This window comes from Lonchura striata, chromosome 2 (assembly GCF_050655825.1).
Source record: "Lonchura striata isolate lonStrDom1 chromosome 2, ASM5065582v1, whole genome shotgun sequence".
Taxonomy (NCBI): Eukaryota; Metazoa; Chordata; class Aves; order Passeriformes; family Estrildidae; genus Lonchura; species Lonchura striata.
The window spans coordinates 50,345,354-50,364,131 of NC_140704.1; the positions used below are offsets into that span (position 1 = coordinate 50,345,354).

General features: G+C 35.1%; 1 protein-coding gene across 5 annotated transcripts in view; it reads right to left on the reverse strand.

The window, feature by feature from the left end:
* Window positions 1-18,778, reverse strand: part of CNTNAP2 (contactin associated protein 2) — a 1,072,692-nt gene that overhangs the window by 556,849 nt on the left and 497,065 nt on the right. For all 5 annotated transcript variants that reach the window (XM_031503926.3, XM_077786381.2, XM_085573411.1 and 2 more), the window contains one exon: window positions 16,834-17,098. In XM_031503926.3, the coding sequence (XP_031359786.2) occupies window positions 16,834-17,098 (265 nt within the window). The remainder of the gene's footprint in view (window positions 1-16,833; window positions 17,099-18,778) is intronic.

The following is an 18,778-nucleotide window of genomic DNA, read 5'->3' on the forward strand; positions in this document are numbered from 1 at the left end:
ATGCTTGTTTTTAGAAGAATCTGTTTCTTATAATTGTGTGACACTAATTTTTCTTTTCAATATTTGGACAAATCTCTGACAATTGTAAGCTGTATCCCTCCTCACAGCTTCATAAAAAAATATAGACAACTTCTATAATACATTTGAATCAGACACAAAAGAGCACCTAGCACTTCTGGACCAGTGCATCTTTACTTTAGGCACTGAAGGCATGGCTGCACTTCAGCCAAAGGTACTTTTGTATATCATGCATTCATACATAAATGGCATGAAGAGTACTGCTAGAGTACCACTCATCAGTGTAAAACATCATGAAGCTCAGTGTGGAATACGAAAATTATCCCTCAGCTTTGGTAAGGATAAAGTCAGGCCATTTGCCTATACTTAATCTAGCATTCCTATATCATTCCAGTATTCCCATAATACACTGATAGAAACACAAGTAATAATGTAATGTACTCCTTACTTTGGGTAAGGAAAGCTGTCACTATCAAGTAGCAACAAACAGAAATAAAATATCTCACCTCAGTCTATTTGTAAGAACACACAACTTCACTCTTATCTACAAAGAGATACTCTGATTCTCCTTATTCCATCATCCTGCACTGCTCTCCACAAACATTTTTTCATGCTGTTCCCTGCTGCTGAAGGAAATAGGCTTCCTTTCAGCTCTGCCTTCCAAAGGAAACTCCCTCCTGATATCTCAGGTCTGTAATACACAGCTCTTGCAGAATGCTGGAAATGGCTGGCTACATTATCTGGCCTCTGCTACCCACAGCTAGTTGCCTGAATGATCCTTCTCTTCGTGTTTTCTGAAGCATAAGCTTCTTGTCACTTGCTTTGCCTTTTGAAGAATAAGGAACCAGCAGTGGAAAAGGTAGGTTTTTCCAGAAACTCAGCAGCAGAGACACATAGTGCATATTCCTCCCAGCTCTTACAACAGACAGCAATTCACACCACTAACTTGTGCTTTTATCACACCTTGGTATCTTAGGTTTACTAAGGTGAAAATTTCTGGAGAAAAGTGATTACAAGAGGATTTCAGCTACTGCTAAAAAAAATAAACCAAAAAAAAAAATCATTGTATGCTGTTGAGTTCTCAGAAGCTCAAAGGACATGAAAAGTCCTAAAACCAGTTTCAACCTAAAAGGCCATTTCACAATGTGCAAGAACTAGGCTCATGAATTTTTAAAATTTATATTTTTGTGCTACTTCTCTTAATATTGTTTCATAGGATGCTTAGTGTGCTCAGGCACAGATTTTTATCATTGGAGAATGTATTCTCCTAATGTCTTTACATTAAAGAGGTTTGCACAGAAACATTCTGGGACTTTACCTTCCTGTCAGCTTCATAAAAATTCTGAGAATATAGATAATTTCCCTACCACAGAGACAGCTGGAATATTTAGCCTGAAGGGTTGCTAGTTTGTGGATAAACTCATCTGGTACTTTCACAACCTAACTGGGAGAGAGCTGAAGTTTTAAACACAATTTATTAGACTTTGGTTTGGCTCCTTTCATATTTCCCCACCTTCTACATATGCTTTGCTTGAGTAATCACTAGGGTTTTCCTGATTTGTTGCCAGACTGACTCAGAAGAATGACACTATGTCAGGCTTCAGATGATGGATGAAGCAGAAATGCAGAAAAAGATGCTAAACAGTTCATATTGTGTTAAAGTCCACTAAAATCCGAAAGATTTTTCTGATATTCACATTCACAGGATAGTTTTTCAATTGATGTATTTCCCATCTGTCTGTGTGTGTATACATTGCAAGAATCTGCAAGTCAAAATAAGAAGTAGTTTATTATGCTAGTGCTTTTTGATATATTAGTTAATTACAACACAATCATACATAACAATGATCAGTTTGTGAAAAGCAAATTAATTATTCTCTTAGGATTATTTTTCAAAGTGCAATATGTTTCTCATAATGATAAATAATGATGATGAACCTCTCTGTTTAATTTATTAATTTCTTTACACTAAATATTTGATTCTAAGGGACAAAATCTAGTAAAATCCTCAAAGTGTTCTGTCTGCTTGACGAGATATATATACTAAATCCTTCAGATCTGGCTACATTATGCATATGGTATATTGTTTTTATTCATCATAGTTACTATTCCAAAAATAATTTTAAAGACTGATTATGATGGCATGGGACAAGATATGTAACTCAGCATATTTTCAATGAGAGAACAACTTCTTAATGTTTGCTTTTACAACATTAAAATTTGATTAAGGTCATTCCTAATTTAAAAAAAAAAATCAAAACCAACAAACTCAGCACATCTTTTTAATGTCCTTCGATAGCACAAAACCTTTTACCAATGCTGAAATACATAAGGATGAGCTAAACACTTACCCAGAAACATGTCCCATTTCTAAATAGGATGAAGTATCATGCATTATTCCCACAGTAATTTTATCAGTACAAGAGAATTTGAAGTCATACCTTCATTGAGCCATAACAAATAACATTGCCAGATCTCTGAGCTGTAATTTTTTTTTTCCTTGCCTCAAACAAGAGGAGAAAGGACAAGAGGTAAAGCCTGAACCTTGTGCAGAGCTACAACTCTTCCACACCATGTGTTTCAGGAGCTTGAATAGCAAGGAAAGGTGTCAAGGGATGCTGCCTACTTTGATATTGATTTTAAAGTAAGTGTGGTGCACAAGGTAAGGACTGTGCCCATGTACATGCCTGGGTGCTTTCATGGAGATGTAACACTTGGAGGGCTTGAACAGATTAGGAATGAGGGGAATCAGCAGTTTTCTTTTAACATAAGAACATTTGTATTTATAGAAACCAAGAGATTTATTCCAGTAAATTTTTATCTTTATAATGTCCTCAACAGCCCTTGAAGGCTTGACAGTTTAGTGCCAATGACATCTTTTCCTGCAAGTCCTAAAACACTGCTCCCCTTCCTTTTCGGAGTGGGACAGGTGAAAGTCCTGACACATGAGAATGAGTGACATGTGGCATTTCCTTGTAACCTTTCAGACAGTCTCTCAAGAGCATAGGTGGTAGAATTCTGCTAGATTGCATCTAGTAGTCATCTACCCTGAGCAGTGACAACCTTTTAAAATGTCCTATTCAAAGAATCTGTGGCACAAAAAAAAAAAAGTATTAGTTTAATAAATCTGCAACACTAAATAAAAAGACAAATTATTTTGAACTCCCATTTAATCTGAAATGAATAACAACTCCTGTTTTTCCTGCTTGGCTACAGAAACATTCATAAGATTCAACCAGTCAGAGCATGTACATATTTTTCTACTGAATATCACTAATTCACATGCAGAAAAAATATTTATACCATATTCCTTCTTGAGGTAGCAGCACTTCCAGTTCCAAATTGACTTCCATAATAAAAATAATCAGATTGTAAAGAGAATGGCACTGCAGATCTTAGTCAAATTTTATACCCCCAACCAGCTCTTTGCAATGCAAAAACTTCAAATACTGTAAAATAAAGTTTTTAAGTTGACAGGCTAAATCTCAAAGGATCAAATGATAACAAGTAAGGTTCTGGAGAAAGGCTTTCTGATCCCTGTTGTCACTCCTCCTCACCTGCCTTTTACATTAAATGAATATGGAATGAACTGAAAATAGAACTTCTAGAGGCAGGCAGTGAGTCCTGACAGTGCTGACAAGCACCAGACAGGCATCATTGACATGGTGTGAGCTGCTGTGAATACTCAGAGGAAAGGACCTTGCACATTCTTGGACCTTTTGCTGCTGTGCTTAGATAATCTGAAGAGTAACTTTCAAATGACTGGATTTTCAAAAAAAGATGTATGGCAGAGCCTTTCCCAGAAGCAGTCAGATTCAAATTCTCATTGGATTTAATTTGGCCTGAGATTTTGACTGATTTTGACTTCAGGACTGGAAGTGTCAGCATCAGAGCCTTTCTGGGCTCTTAACTACAATGCACAAATTTCTACTGTTTCCAGTGTGAACTAAGGATACATGGCAGCTATCAAAGATCTCAACAACTCAAAATAACATAATACCACTTTTCCTATGAGACTGTACTGGTTTTGAGTGGAGACAAGATGTTATTTAAGACTTCTGTATGCTAAGTGTATGAACCATTACATACAACGGTCATAAAACTGATCTACTGCAATGTTTCATACCCCATTGCTAGTTCAGGATATCAGTGTAATCAGAATTTCAAGTCAATAAATGTTCATGTTTGCTTATGGTTATGGATATTTAAATTCCTGGTTAAACTTAACGAATGACAAAACCAGATCTGAGTTGCAAGTTTTGATCAAAACTTAATTTGAGCTAGTGAATATGGTGCTTTCCTTCTACTCATCTCTCTTACAGCAATGTCAATGATACCCAGAAAATTAAGAATGTTAAGAATACAATTTCTTTTAAATTATGAACCATTTAACGGTATGTTCTTTAATTTTACACCTACCACAATTTGCTCATCACTTTTATGACAATGCATATCTATTTTCTAACAAAAGGAAATGAATTTCACAGAAACTATTAATAGAATTTAAAAGTAATTCTACTTTGCAACACTTGGGTGACATAACTTAACATACAAATGTCTTTACCATAGATAATTAAAATTAAAGGAAAAGTTCCTTGTGTGCATGTAAAATATGATACAAAAATGTACTGTTAATATAAAAGCAATATCAGTACTGAATATTATTCTGTTATTATTTAAAAGAGATTTCCTAATTATTACTGAATTCTTTCAAGCTTTTTAAAATTGTCTTTCATTAGAATTTGATAAGGATGCATCCTTATGGCTTAAAAAATTCTGTAGTTTTGAATTTACTTTAAGGAACAAACTACAGAGCTACATGTTTAATATCACTATTTTTGAAAAGAAAAAAAAGAAAACAAAAAGAAAAAATCCACTACAATTCAGCCTTTACTTAGAACTGTATAACTATTTTTTTCACTTGCACATTTATATTCTGTGTTGATGCTGAAATTGTTTTGAGGACATATTCTGAGGACACCATATTGGACCTCAGATCATTTCCATAAAAATAACCCTTTAAAACGTAAAAATAGCTAAGCTATTTTCTTCACTTGTTTGTATGTGGCAAATGCCTCTACATTAGCAAAGCTTATATTCTCTGCATATTTGTCAATGGGAATTTAACACCATATGTTAGGAAACTTCTAAGGAAGGTGTAGTAACTGAGGAATAAGTAGTACATCTGTGTTAACAAACTAAAGTGGAGCAAAAGATTCCATAAAGAATTGGTAAAAAAAAAAAAAAACCTAGCATATTTCTTTCTAATTCTTGCAGAGCTACAAATATAAAGTATAAAAATATAATATTGTTTATATATATATAAAATTATGTTTGCCAAAAGTCTTTATCCAGCATTGACTTAAGTCCTGTCCCAACCTCTATCTGCCTGAGTGTACAGTTATATCATTCATCTAACATCTCTTTCCTTGGTACAACCCTTTTCTGCTAACTCTTAGAAATAATGATGGAATACCAGTAGCACAAAGTAAGACATGACAATCTTGGGGGAAAATCCTGCTTGGGAAAACCCAAATTTTTCCACAGCCCTGCTGCATACCCCTATCATATGACTGTTCAATGGCTCACCACTTTAAAAAAAAATCTGGTTGCATTGGCTCTGATTCATGATGATAGGAACGGCAGGGAGACCTAATACTGAAAATGCCTGAGGAAGCCTTCCAAAAATGTAATGGACACTCAGTCTTTCTGCCAAAAAAAGGAACTTAAGATGTCGTATCCAGCTGCAGAGCACCTGGAGCAACAGGTGAGAGCAGTGTCTGCTTAGGATGATGTAAGTGGATTTTTCTTGTGGGATGATCTTATTTAATATATTTGCTGCTTCTGTATGGTTTATTTTGTCATTATTTAAAAGCACAAAACCTTGTTCTAATTATGAAATAGCCTTGTGGTAACTAATAACCATTAACACTGATCAGAGATTCCTGACATGGGGAAGAAATAAATAATTAACTAATAACTCAAAATGCCAATCCAACTGAATGGTATATGGAACAGGCTGGACTATAATGCTTCTAGTAACATAATTACTTATTATGATTAGCAAAATTAGCTAGCAGTATTAACATAATGTTATTATAATCCTTACTTACAGTAAGAAAAGGAACTCTAAAATGCCACACTTATGAAGCCAAGAAAAAAAAAGAAAGGTTTCCCAAAGATAGCAGTCTGCTGCAGGAAATATTATATTAAAAGAAAGATGAAAGAAACATCACATTCATAACAGCATTTTCCTGCAAACAAAATCAGAAAAGAGCACTTCATACTGTACTGCTCAAAGTTAGAAGGAAAAAGAAAATGGTAGAAGAGGTAAGTGCATTCTTAGGCCTCCAAGTTTGTTCAATAGAAATGTAACTCATGCCCATCCAACCAAAAAAAAATTAAAATGCTCTAGTAATTTCTTTAGTTTTGTTTTAGTTTAGTTTAGTTTAGTTTTGTTTTCTTGTTTTTACAGGGGGCTGCCAATAAAGCATCATATTTCTCTCTGTGAATCTGTGTAGATATATATTTATGTGTGCATATATATATATATATGTGCATATGTTTCACAGGCACGTGAGAAGGTAAAGGAGGCAGAGCTGTGTTGTGCTCAGTATGTTCTTGTTTAGCATATGACAAATCTTTATGACACAGCAAATTAGATGAACCATCCCTTGTTTCTAATGCTACTGAAACCAGCCTAAGCCTCCCAAAGATTCCTCTGCACCACATTATTCTTTCCCAGATTCAGTACAGTCAACAATATCATCCCTGTGTTGCAAATTCCAGAACTGAGAGACCTGGCATGAGCTATTACTGTTTTCACAGGTAATTATCTAAGTACCAACACCAAAATGTTAGGAATGTTATTTTCTCCTGCTAGTGCTCTGGAAAAGTTGATTCCACTTGGCAGTTTGTTTTAATGTATGTGCTAATTATGAAAATGAGCTGTTAAATAAGCTATAAAAGGTCAACCAATGAAACCCTTATACTCGAGGGCATGCAATATCATGTTCCACTATTTTCAATCTCCAAAAAGAAAGCAAAATTATGTTTGTGTTTTAAAATAATGAATTCCTCAAATTCATTGTACATTCATACATTTCTTGGAAAAAACATAGGGTAACTTGTGACTCTAAACATGTTTTGCTTTAGTAAGGAAATACTCTGCAAAGGATATATGTACAATTTTGCTTTTCTCCTCGTGGAAACAGTGTCTATGTGGATACTGGTTACTACTAAAATAAAATACGTGTTTTACAGTGGTTGCCTCACAGTAGAGAATTGAGATTTTTTTTTTCTCCTTATCTAATATATAAACTTAATGAGTAAGCTTTTTAAAGACAATATCATCTTCCATTCAGCTTACAGAAACCAAACTACTTTGGTTGCTCTGTTTCACCTCAGTGCTCATGTGATGCTGGGTCAGCAACATTTGGAAATGAAAACAAACAATGTGCAAAAATGCCTGAAGGGGCTCACCATCTTTTACAAGAACAGACTAAAGGCAGAGGTAGCAACATACAACCAGAAAATGTTTTTCTCCCCAAGTCAATTTTTGCAGCAGAGTTACCACTTCCATCAAAAAAAAAAAAAAAAAAAGAAAGACAATACAGACTATGCCTGATGCCATTTCAAGAAAGTACTTTGATAGAAATTGCTTTTAGTTCTGTCAATGTCAGTAGAAAATACCAAAATGCCAAAATACACATCACAGTTATGCATGACTGTGCTAACCCAAAAAAAAACCCCAATCAGGGCCAAGCTGACTTACAAGAGCTGCATTGCTTGTGTAAAAAAAAATGGAATTAATCCTTTGGGCTAGATGCCATTCTGTGTCATTGAAGCAAGCCTGGAGGTCAGCAGAAGCAACATGAATTTACAATGGCATGACTGAAAACAGAATCTTTCCTCTAGCACTTAAGTTTTATGCAGCATAAAATATGTATGAATGCTTGACAACTTTTCCTTTCATTATATACAAAAGTGACTTTCTCTTCTCTCTAAAATAACACTGTCAAACCAAGAGGGACTGCCAGAAACCTGTCACAGATAATAATCTATTTTCCAGGTTCCTGAATAGCAATGAAAAAGAAGATATTGAGTGTCAGTTCCCAGCACATAAATTAAAGTTCCGTGCCTGTAATTAGGTCATGTTTCCCCCTGAAAGAGAATTGTGTTTAATATTACAAAGAATTTTAATTATTTTCTTGTAAGTTATAGGCTAGAGATGTTGTGGAACACCTACTTGAGGATTAGTGATAAATAAGATTAAAAATTAAAAATTGCAAAAACTCAAATTACTTGCAAGGACATTTGCTCTAGAAAGACTATTATTCCGGGTTTTACTCAAAGTGCAAATGCTGCAAATGCTGACTTTAAAAGCAAAGAAAATTCTCCTTTGTTTCCCTTGCATTCAGAAAAGACGAAAAGGTGGAAAGAGTACTGGCTAGTTTCATTTACATAGTTGATAGCTTCACACCACAGTGTTGTACACACTGCTTGAAGATTCTGTACCATTTTTTTGAAACACTATTAGATAATATATGTTCAAGACCTTTGATCTCCCAATCTGTCTGTAAACACTTTTCTAAGTTTACAGAAAATGAATATTCTATGTTTTAACTGGAATCTGTCTTAAGTATTTTTCCTTCTCCCTTCCTTTTTTTTTTTTAAACCATAACATTTGCTTTTTTACATCAGCAAGGTTTTATGTCCAGCAAATATTTTTCTAAAGCAACAAACTTTGAGTAAATGAGGTGATGATGGCAGACTATTTTCCAAATCTGACAACTTTCTCTTTGTTTCTATGTCTGTAAACCACCTCCTATCCACCCTCTCTGCTGTAGTTTCTTGCTTCTGAAATGAGGCAGGATTTGTCTCCCCAGGCCCAAGGAATGATTCATTTTTGATCCCACTTTACAGCATGTGGAGGCGTCTCTGGACCAGTACCCTCGTTTTTGGGCTTCACCCTGTCCATCCAGATGCCCACACTGTGTAAACTCTGTGCAACAGTGACAGCTCCTGCCTGTCATGCCATTAACATTACAAGGCCACAGCTACAGCAGCCTTATCACAAGAGCTTGGCTCTCCCCCTGACCCTGTGTCCTTCTTTGGGTCGCAGACACCTTGGGAATATGACTCAAAAAGTGGGCATCTCTCCATGAAGTGGTGAATAATAATAGGGTTACTTCATGGCCAATTTTAAGCAATTGCATCTAGAATATGTTGTGTGTGCAGAAGGAGGAGGGGCAGGAGGGGTGGAAGGAAGTGGCATAAGAATCTGTAAAAGGATCTGTAAAAACAGGGATGTGTTGGAGGACATACTCTTTTGTTCCTGCTGTCGGTTGTAATGGACTCCAGAACAGCCTAACTATTGAACTATTCCTGGATCTCAATGCTGATTGTAGAGAAACTATTGATCCTGTAGGAAGATGATATCCTAGAAATGAGTCAGCCTCTGTCCAGTGGGGACAGTCATAGCAACAGGACCTTGAGATGAAACAAGGAGCACCCTGGGACTCCTGAATCTATTCAAATGTTATTACATTTTTTACCAAATATTTCTCTGTGAACTTCCTACTCATCGTAGTTGGCAAATTAGCTGAGTAAACTCTCTGACTGACACATGGCTATGTGCACAATGGTACATATGCATACCTACAATGACTTCTGCTATTGTTTAAAAAGTGATTTCATTCCTTTTACCTTCTGCTGCTCCACTTATAGCCATTTACAGAATATTATAACTACCAAACTAAATAGGCAGCAGCAGTATATCTTCAAGTCATTAGAAATGGCTAATCATATGCTGGGTTATCACGAGATGCGCTTAGTCAACTACTTCTCTCTCAAATAGAAGCAAAGTAAAAAACACACTTCAAATAGATTTTGCACTTTTTCTGACTCATTTGCATAAAAAATTAAATCTGCTACAAGGTAAACTATAGAGCTAAGACAGCACAGAGTCCCATCACATTTCTCCAACAATACTAACACTGACAGAAAAGTTTACAGGAACCACTACATCCTGTCATTAACAGCAATCCATGTTTTTCCACAATTAGGAAGCTTAAATGGTGCTGGAAGGTATTTGTGCCATTACTGAAAGACCTGGCTTAATTTATTATTGTGTGGATGCCATCATGTTGCCATCTATGACAAACCTTGATCAACATAGGTGTGGGAATCCTGGAAATGGGCTTTCTCCAAGAACCACCTGCATGGAGAAGCATACAGGTTCACCTGTATGGAGAACCACCTGAAGAGGCAAAGATGGCAAACTAGCATATTGGGGGAAAGAATATAATATTTTGGATATGCAGTCTTTCTGATATTAGAAAACACTCCTTTAATTTCCCTTTATATTATGAATATTTTGTGGTGTCCTGGGAATACTGTTGTTGGGTTGTGCATAAACACAACAAATATAACTATAGCTCCACTCTCTATTGTATCCTTTTCTTAATTTCTTTATTATAATAAAATGAAAGTAATAATGAAAAAAGAAAAACCTCACACATATCCACAGCAATGTAAATCCTGGAAGAGTTTAAAATGTAAATTTAAGTATGTTTTATAACGTCTGTTCCAATAACTCCATTTTTCTGATCTGAGAGGCGATTCTGGTTTTAAATAAGCATCCTTGGCTTGATAAACGTATCTTCAGAGACAAGTCTCTTCATGCTCTTTTTGCATTCAACAAAAATATACAAACAGAGAATCCACCAAAGTAAAAATCTATGTTCCTAAGGTAACTGCAAAATATTGGGCACCTCTGTAGCATTCAGAGCTAAGGGGCTTATCTTCCATTAATCAAAGTCAAAACCAAAATTTTCACAGACTTGATTAGAACCAGACCAGCAATGCCTGATGCAGGTGTAGTAAGAAAAGGCAACATGCAAAGCAGAAAAAATTGAGTCCACTTCCTGTCAAACTTACTGAATTAAAAAATAATTAGAAGGGTATGTTTCCAGCTAGTTCTGTTCAGATCTACTCACAAAAATTACACTTCTTCTAGCAGCAAGTTATGATTATAATTTAACCACTGACTATTTCAGGGGTTTAATCTGGAAATAATTCAGTGCAACACAGTGAATGTTCAAACAGTAGTTGTAAAAAGCCTTATCTTTCATGCTAAAATAGTGATCAGCTAAGGTCCCTCTAACTCTATTCAACAGCCCAGAGGAAATGAGACCAAAAGGAGTAAACTGGAAGTCAGCCTCCTGTATAAATTGAGAAAGCTTATCAAAGCACCCTGGTTTATTGATTCTTTGGTTTCTCAATCCTTGCAAAATGTCATTGCAACCAATACAGTGTTCTATTGTCCTCTGTGAAATATCTGAAAAAGGTACCATCTATGGTTTAGAATGCATAGCTTGTGCTTTTTAGGCAACTCTCCAGTGAAAATCAGTGACTGATGAGGCAGGATTCACAAATCCCTGAACTAAACTCATCAGTTTTCTCAGATAAAGAAAGCCTGCAATCAGGAACTCTATTTCCTGACCTGATTGGTGTGAGTCTACTGCATGGAGATGCTAAACCAGACTACAGGGAAAATGTGTTGTAAAAATAACTATAACTACTACAAGTATTTCTGTGTCTCGGTTTTGTGAAATTCAAACCCACAAATGCCTATTAATGTATCTGCATTCACTGCTTAACGTTAATAACCAAAAATATACAAAGAGAAACAGAGGGACAAACCTAGCTATCTAGTTTCTAATATTTCAGACTTGTCTGATGCCAAGTCATCATTCTGTCTTTCATGGACAGAATTTCTGTCTCTCATCTTGATCATGCTGACAAGTTCCTCAGGGGTATCTCCCTCACTTAATAACAGTCAGTGTACAATCTACTACCAGTAATGTGAGAAAGACCTGGTGGGAAATTTTATCTTCCCACCAGAAGTGCACTTGTGCTCTGTGTATACACATTCCCTATTTAAGCCTTCATTTAACCACCAAGGCAAAAATACTTCTTGATTCCCACATAAAGTGCCCCAGGGAATTGTCACTGGAAGAGTACCACTTTAGATCTGTCAGAGAGAGACATTTTATTACCTGAAGGATTCTATCTTAACTCAAGGTCTAAAATATAAATGAACTGCAATACAGATGACTTGAGATCTAGCAGAAAGACAGAAGGATGGAAAGCTTCCCAGGGATTCCACAAGGAGAAGGCTGATTTATTTAATACAGATAAATATGACAAAAAGATATTCATATCCCAAGTTTTAATAAGTTTATGCTTGACAGGAATAACAGAACTGAAGTTTTGAGCAGCAGCTAATACAAGATGTTAACTAATAGAGTTGGAGGAGGAAAAAAGAAGCTTCAAGCAGATGAATTCAAGTGAAAATCAGGACATTTTGAACACTGAAAATTTCTCTGTTTCTTATGGGCTGAAGGAGATTATGTCCTTTTGCAATGACTTATCATCTGTACTGCAAGGTAAAGTCCAAGGGATCTTCATAGACCATCTAGTATTTAAGTAGAGCAGAGAATGCTTAGATATGAAAGGTCAAAATTGCCTATGAAAAAATGAGTGAGAAAATAAACAAAGGATAAATCAAGAGATTATTTTAGTATCTGCCATCATGAAAACCCAGCCTTTTCTCAAGAGACAGAGAATGTTCTATTTCATATTGAAACAGGGATTTGAGGTTTGCTTTAAAAACACATTGTAAAGGCATTAGATGATGCCTCAGGAGTGTTGTTTTGAACATTACTATTGTTTCTTTGAGCAAAGCAATACTCTTTGTGTTTTTTAATGTTGCCCATTTTTCCCATGTTGAAAGCATCAGAAAACTTTGGTTTCATTAAGAAGGAATTTGGGTTTAAATTGCTGAAGCAGGTAGATAAAACTAAGTGGAAGAAAAGGAGGTAACTAGAACACAGGCTGTGGCTTAACCCTGCACTGAACTCCATTTGCATATGGCTTTGGAAAAGTTTCATAAAAAGTTTTTATAGCCAAGAGACACATGGGAGCATGACATTTTCCACTTGCTGATTTTTCTGTACTCAAGAAAGAAGACATTGGTTGTTGAAGCTTATAAATAAATAGAACTTCATCAACAACTTATTCTAATTGCAATATTACAAATACTGAGTAGGTTCTTAGTATGTATTCACACTAAATTATTTTTAAACTGCAGCAGAATATCAGAATCCTTTAATATGCAAGGCTATATTGGAAATCTGCTTTCAAAAAGTTCTAAAAACAAGATCACATCTTTCTTGCAGCTTGTCAGCCTAGCTATTGCTTCCATCAATTCCTTGTGTAAATCCAACAATTTCTAGAAAGTTTGCCTGAATCTCATAATGACAAAACAAAGAATTTAGTCCAAAAATATACAGAGCACTAAAGATAAATCTCTTGACTGTTTTCTGAGATTCTTTCCTATTATTAATCCCTATGCTGGGGTATACACAATTGTAAAGATATTAATCAAAGTTTACTTTGTGGAGAAAAAGTCAATAGGACGTTTAACTCTTGATTTATACACAAGCTTTAAGTATTTCACCTGTGTAATTCTGCACAGTCAGTAGCTTATTTCTTCTAATTAAATCTTTATTTCAGCTCTCAGTAGGCTTGATTTCCCTCTTACTAACAGCAAGTTTATTAATATAACTCTCATCAATCAAATAGTGGTAGCATTTTAATGAGATTAATGTAAGAAAAAAGCAAAATCAAAGTTATTGACTTTGCACAAGAGTTTTGCCAGTCTGTTCACAGCTAAGCAGTGCTTACTGCATGCTTAACAGAATGCTGGGCAGGGCAGAGATTTCTTACTGTTTAGAAACATGTTTTGAAAGTACAAGTCACAAGATGATGAAAAAAAGAAAATAATTTGCTCAGGAAGAAAATCAAGCAGTAAGTCTAACTACAAGGGCTAATCATCTTTGTCCTTCTCATATGCAATACAAACTGAAAGTTCATGTGCATATTAATGTAAAATACTCTGTTACATGTAACATTTTGTTATGGGCATCAGTAAAACATTTATTATTTTGTTTTACCTGCTCTTTATTGCCTCTACCCTTTACCTCTCTGAAGACCAGGACAAGTCATGGACTAGTCATTGTCACTCTTGAACAACTTATGGACAGGTAAATTAAAACCTAAAATTCTAGTTTACCAGATCAACACAAAAGTCAGTTGCTTTGTAGTTGTAACACAAAAATCGTACCTACTATACACTACAGTATATACAACCATCCCCAATTGTTTTCAGCCTATGTAAAATACATATGAAATGTTCATAATATGGATAGATGTAATTATCAGATATGTCAAGTTGAGGTGGTGGTTTGAAAGCGACTGAAGGCATGAAAGAAGCAGCAAGGTAAACAGTATTTAACCTAACCACAGAAGAAAATAAAATGTATTTTGCCGAAGCCAGAAGTGATCTAAGAAAATTTTCTAGAAACTTCTGTTGCAAATATAAACTGTGTTTTTTATAAAAAACCAGTAACAATAGAATGAGAGAGGTAACTAAAGCATGACAGAGAGTAGGATTGTCTCATACTAAAGATAATTTTGAACCCCAGACAATGAGAGAAGAAGTTTCAGACACACAAGACCATTTTAATAATAATACCAGCATTATTTTTCTTTTACATCTTCCAAGAATAAAGTAATGAGATTACTTATCCATCCAATATAGATGAATGAAATTGATCAAGAGACAGAGAATTTAATGAAGAATTGAATACAGTGAAATCTCCAGCAGGTAGGGCATGCAGTTAAATAAATGAAGGAACGATTAAGTGCCTTTTTGAAGACCAAAGTATAACACGAAATGAGACTCTAGCTGGGACCTGCTAGCACCATGGAAAAAGGATCTCTGACAAAAACTGAACAGACAGCAGGGAAGGGAGGGAAACAAAGGGAGGGAAAGGGAGGGAAACAAAGGAAGGGAAAGGGAGGGAAACAGACAGCGGGGAAGGGAGGGAAACAAAACTGCTAAGAACAGACTGCCTGATGGCAGCTCTCCATTTCTCTGATTTTAAATGCAAAGCAATGTCTGCTTCATTATTCCAATGAATCACCTATTATTATCTAAATGTTTTCATGCATGGAACCTCTTATGATCACTGTATTTAGACAGAAGTTAAACATTTTGCATTCCTAATTTTTATTTTATCATTTTAGAGTATTGTATCTCTTCATTCACTGCACGTATATGCATAGTTATTTCATTTTTACTTTTGCAAAGTGTCATCCAAATATATATAATTGTAGCTGCCTTTCTCTCCTTAAACAAAATGCTCACAAGAATTAGGTATGAAAGTTCTGTCAACAAGAAAACTATTTTCTTCTACTGTCTGATCCGTCCTAGTCATAAAGAGGCACTTCATAAAGCAGTAGTTGGGTAAAGAGGTTAGCAGTGCCCAGCTACAGTGAGAAAAGTTGGAATTCACCTGTATTTGAAAAATTAGGAGGCTAGACTCTCCTGTTTAGCTGAAATGTGTACCTGCTAAGTTAGAATGCCCTGAGTCAGTGCATACAACTTTAGGGTATTCAGTTGAAATTGTGACAAATAAAACCAGACAAAGCAGAACTCTGTTCCATATAAGCACCTTAACTGCAGAGCTGTGAAGGAACAAGACTCTCCACCTGCACATCACCTTACAGCTCTCCCACGTGAGTCCTACCAGTCAGTACAGCTACTGCTACTATAACCAGCTTTACACTGTGACCCAGAATGAAGTACTGGCCCCCATGTTAACTTGAAAACTGACATTAAAGCTGGTAATGTAAGCAAGTTTGTAAACTATGAGAAGCATATAGAAGAAATACTACAAGACTTTCACTTGCTACTGGTAAAATATGCTATTACAGGTGACAGCAGAAATACAGCAGATATGAAACGCAAAACAGATTTTCATCGAGGCTGTGGTTTTAGTTAGTCTAATATTTTGTGACAGCCAGGCTGCAGTCCTCCCAGTAGAGTCTATTAATACCCTATAGAATTATTCATATCCTTCACATGCAGAAGGTTGCACACTTGACTATGTGAAATTCTCCTTTGTCAGCTATTAAAAATAGTCAATGAAAATACTGTGCACTTTTCATCAATAGGACCACAACAGTCAGAAATCTTTGTGCCAAAGGCAGACTATTTTGACTTCTAGAAAACCCAGTAGGCTGATATCATGACATCTGTAAATTCCCTGCAGAAGAAGGGAGAAAGAAGTTTGCTGTGATATTTACTGTACAACAACAGCATTCTTTCTGCAGCCTTAGCTGGCAGATGTCATATTTTCCTTTTCTATGTTCACACACACAATTAATTTCACAGGCATTGAATTGCCTGTTGCAACAAAATAACAATAAAACATTGAAATAAATCTAAGCTTTTGCAGGACAGCTATGCATATCTAAAAATTCCATACAAATAATAATGGTATGAATGGATTTCTTTTTTTTATGAGATTCCCTAATTATTGGAAAATATTAGGAACAGTCTAATTATTAGACTACACCTAGAAAGGGAGTACACACCTATTTTGAAACAAAATATTTTCACAGAGAAAACTGCAAGACAGAAGGAAGGAAGAAAAAAGAAGAAATGCTGCCTTATAGATAAGGGGTGATTTCTTGACAGAATAAGATCATTCATATATTTTTATTTTAAATCTATTTCAACATTCTTATACCTCTTACTCAATGAAACAGTATAGGATTTAATTTAGTTGTAATATAAATTTTAAATTTTGTAAAACATGGTTCCAACCTTTAGGTACATAATGATTTTAAACAAAACCAACCAAAATGATATCAAATTTAAAAACCACAAAACACACTTACCTGATGAGATGTCTATCCGGTTTTTCTTCACTTGGGAGACGTTGATATGGACGCTGACCTTGCCCTCATTTATGTCAATCTCAACATTCCCCAGGTCATCTGCAAAGTGGCTGAAGAGAAGAAGCCCATTTGGGTTCCAGGTCCGGAAGAGGAAACTGACTGAAAACAGGTCTTGGCTTGGACGACCGGGAACCTCAAGGTAACTGGTGGCATTGAAAAAGACAGGCACTGTGTGTGGCTCCACACAAGAAAAACTTAAATTTCCCTAAGTAAAACACAAAAAGGAAAAAAGGAAAAAAAAGAAAAAGCAAGATGGTAAGATTCCACTAAATTCCTAGCTACCTCTAGAAAAGTATTCTAGATCTCATTCAACCTAGAGACTACTGTGATCAATGCACACTTCATCTAAATATGTACTATTAATGTTATCTTTATTGTTCCTACTGTAATAGTTACTGATTTTTCTGGGGTTTTTTTCCTAGCAGTTGCCCCATTATATTTTGTACTGTACTGTACATACACAAAATAACAGTCAGTCAGCCCTGAAGAGGTGTAGTCTGTCAAGCTTAGATGAAAGAATTATTATTTCTAGTTAAAAGATAACGAAATTAATCATAGATAAACTTGGGCTTGTCTGAGATCCCCTTAGAAACCTGTAACAGAACAGCATAAAAAATGAGTGCAGATTTCAAAATACCCTGATATCAACATGTCAATCAATCCAATACATGATGTTGCAAAGTAATGATATATAATACCTGAACAGTCAGCCTCTCTGTTATGGTTTCAACTACATGTTACTACATATGCTGACATTTCAATTAATGAAGCAGAAGAATTTAGAGTAGATGATCATGAACTACACCAATATTTTTGGATAGTAAATAATATTTTCTGTAAAGGAAACTGCAGTGTCTACTCTATAAAGTATTATTCTTCAGGAAATTGAAAGAAAGATCCAGTCAACTGTTGATCTACAAGGCTTTAAAATATATCTGTAAACAAGACCAGAATAAGGGACACAAATTTTTCTCTGTTTCTCATGCCATTTTTCACAACAAAAGACCAAATTGGTAGGATATTACCATTTGGTAATATTTGTTGGGTATTACAATTTTTTTTTTTCCTTAGAAATCATACTTTGTAATAATCTATGCCTAGAATGAATTTATTACTGCATGAATGCAAACAGGAAACCTTTCTCTGCTGAAGAATTTCTGTTATATGTGGCAAAGTGGATCCTGTCCTATGGTTAGGCTTTCTCATGTACTGTTGCAGGTGGAAATTATGTGGCAATTTTTGTTCTATTTGGGAAGAAAGAATTTTATCTGATCCAGTACAGAAATTATTACTAAAATCAAGATAGCAATTCCTCTGATATTTATTTGTACATTAAAAAAAAAAAAAAAGACTTGAACAACATTTTTGGAGGTACATAGATATTTAGAGATGTGGTCTACCTAAGCAGTGTTCAGAATCCCAGTAGAAGTCAGTCATCATCTTTTTTGCAAAATTACTTTTAAATTCCATATTACTGACTTCCTGATTTAGAATTTTATGTCACATTTCTGTATTCATAGTGTATAAATGCATCTGACAGTTCATCTTGAGGGAAAATAGAGAATTTGGAAGCAAGATAGGAACTTTGTGTCTGAAAATATGTGGCTGGAAAGATGTAAGTAAATTTTTTAAAGAAGTAATTATATTCAATTGGAGATGATGGATGACATCAATAAGCAAGTTTTAGCACTCATTTTCCAATGTCCAAACCCATCACTTTTTAAAAGAACATCACATCAGAGAACAGTTTATATGTGTAATAGCGAGATAAAAATGGTCTGGCATATTTAGCTTCCTATATTGTATTTCAATGTAAAAAAACCCAAATGAATAAAAATAATATTTTCTTGACCACTAGGATAAATACTTTGATTATTTTGCATAA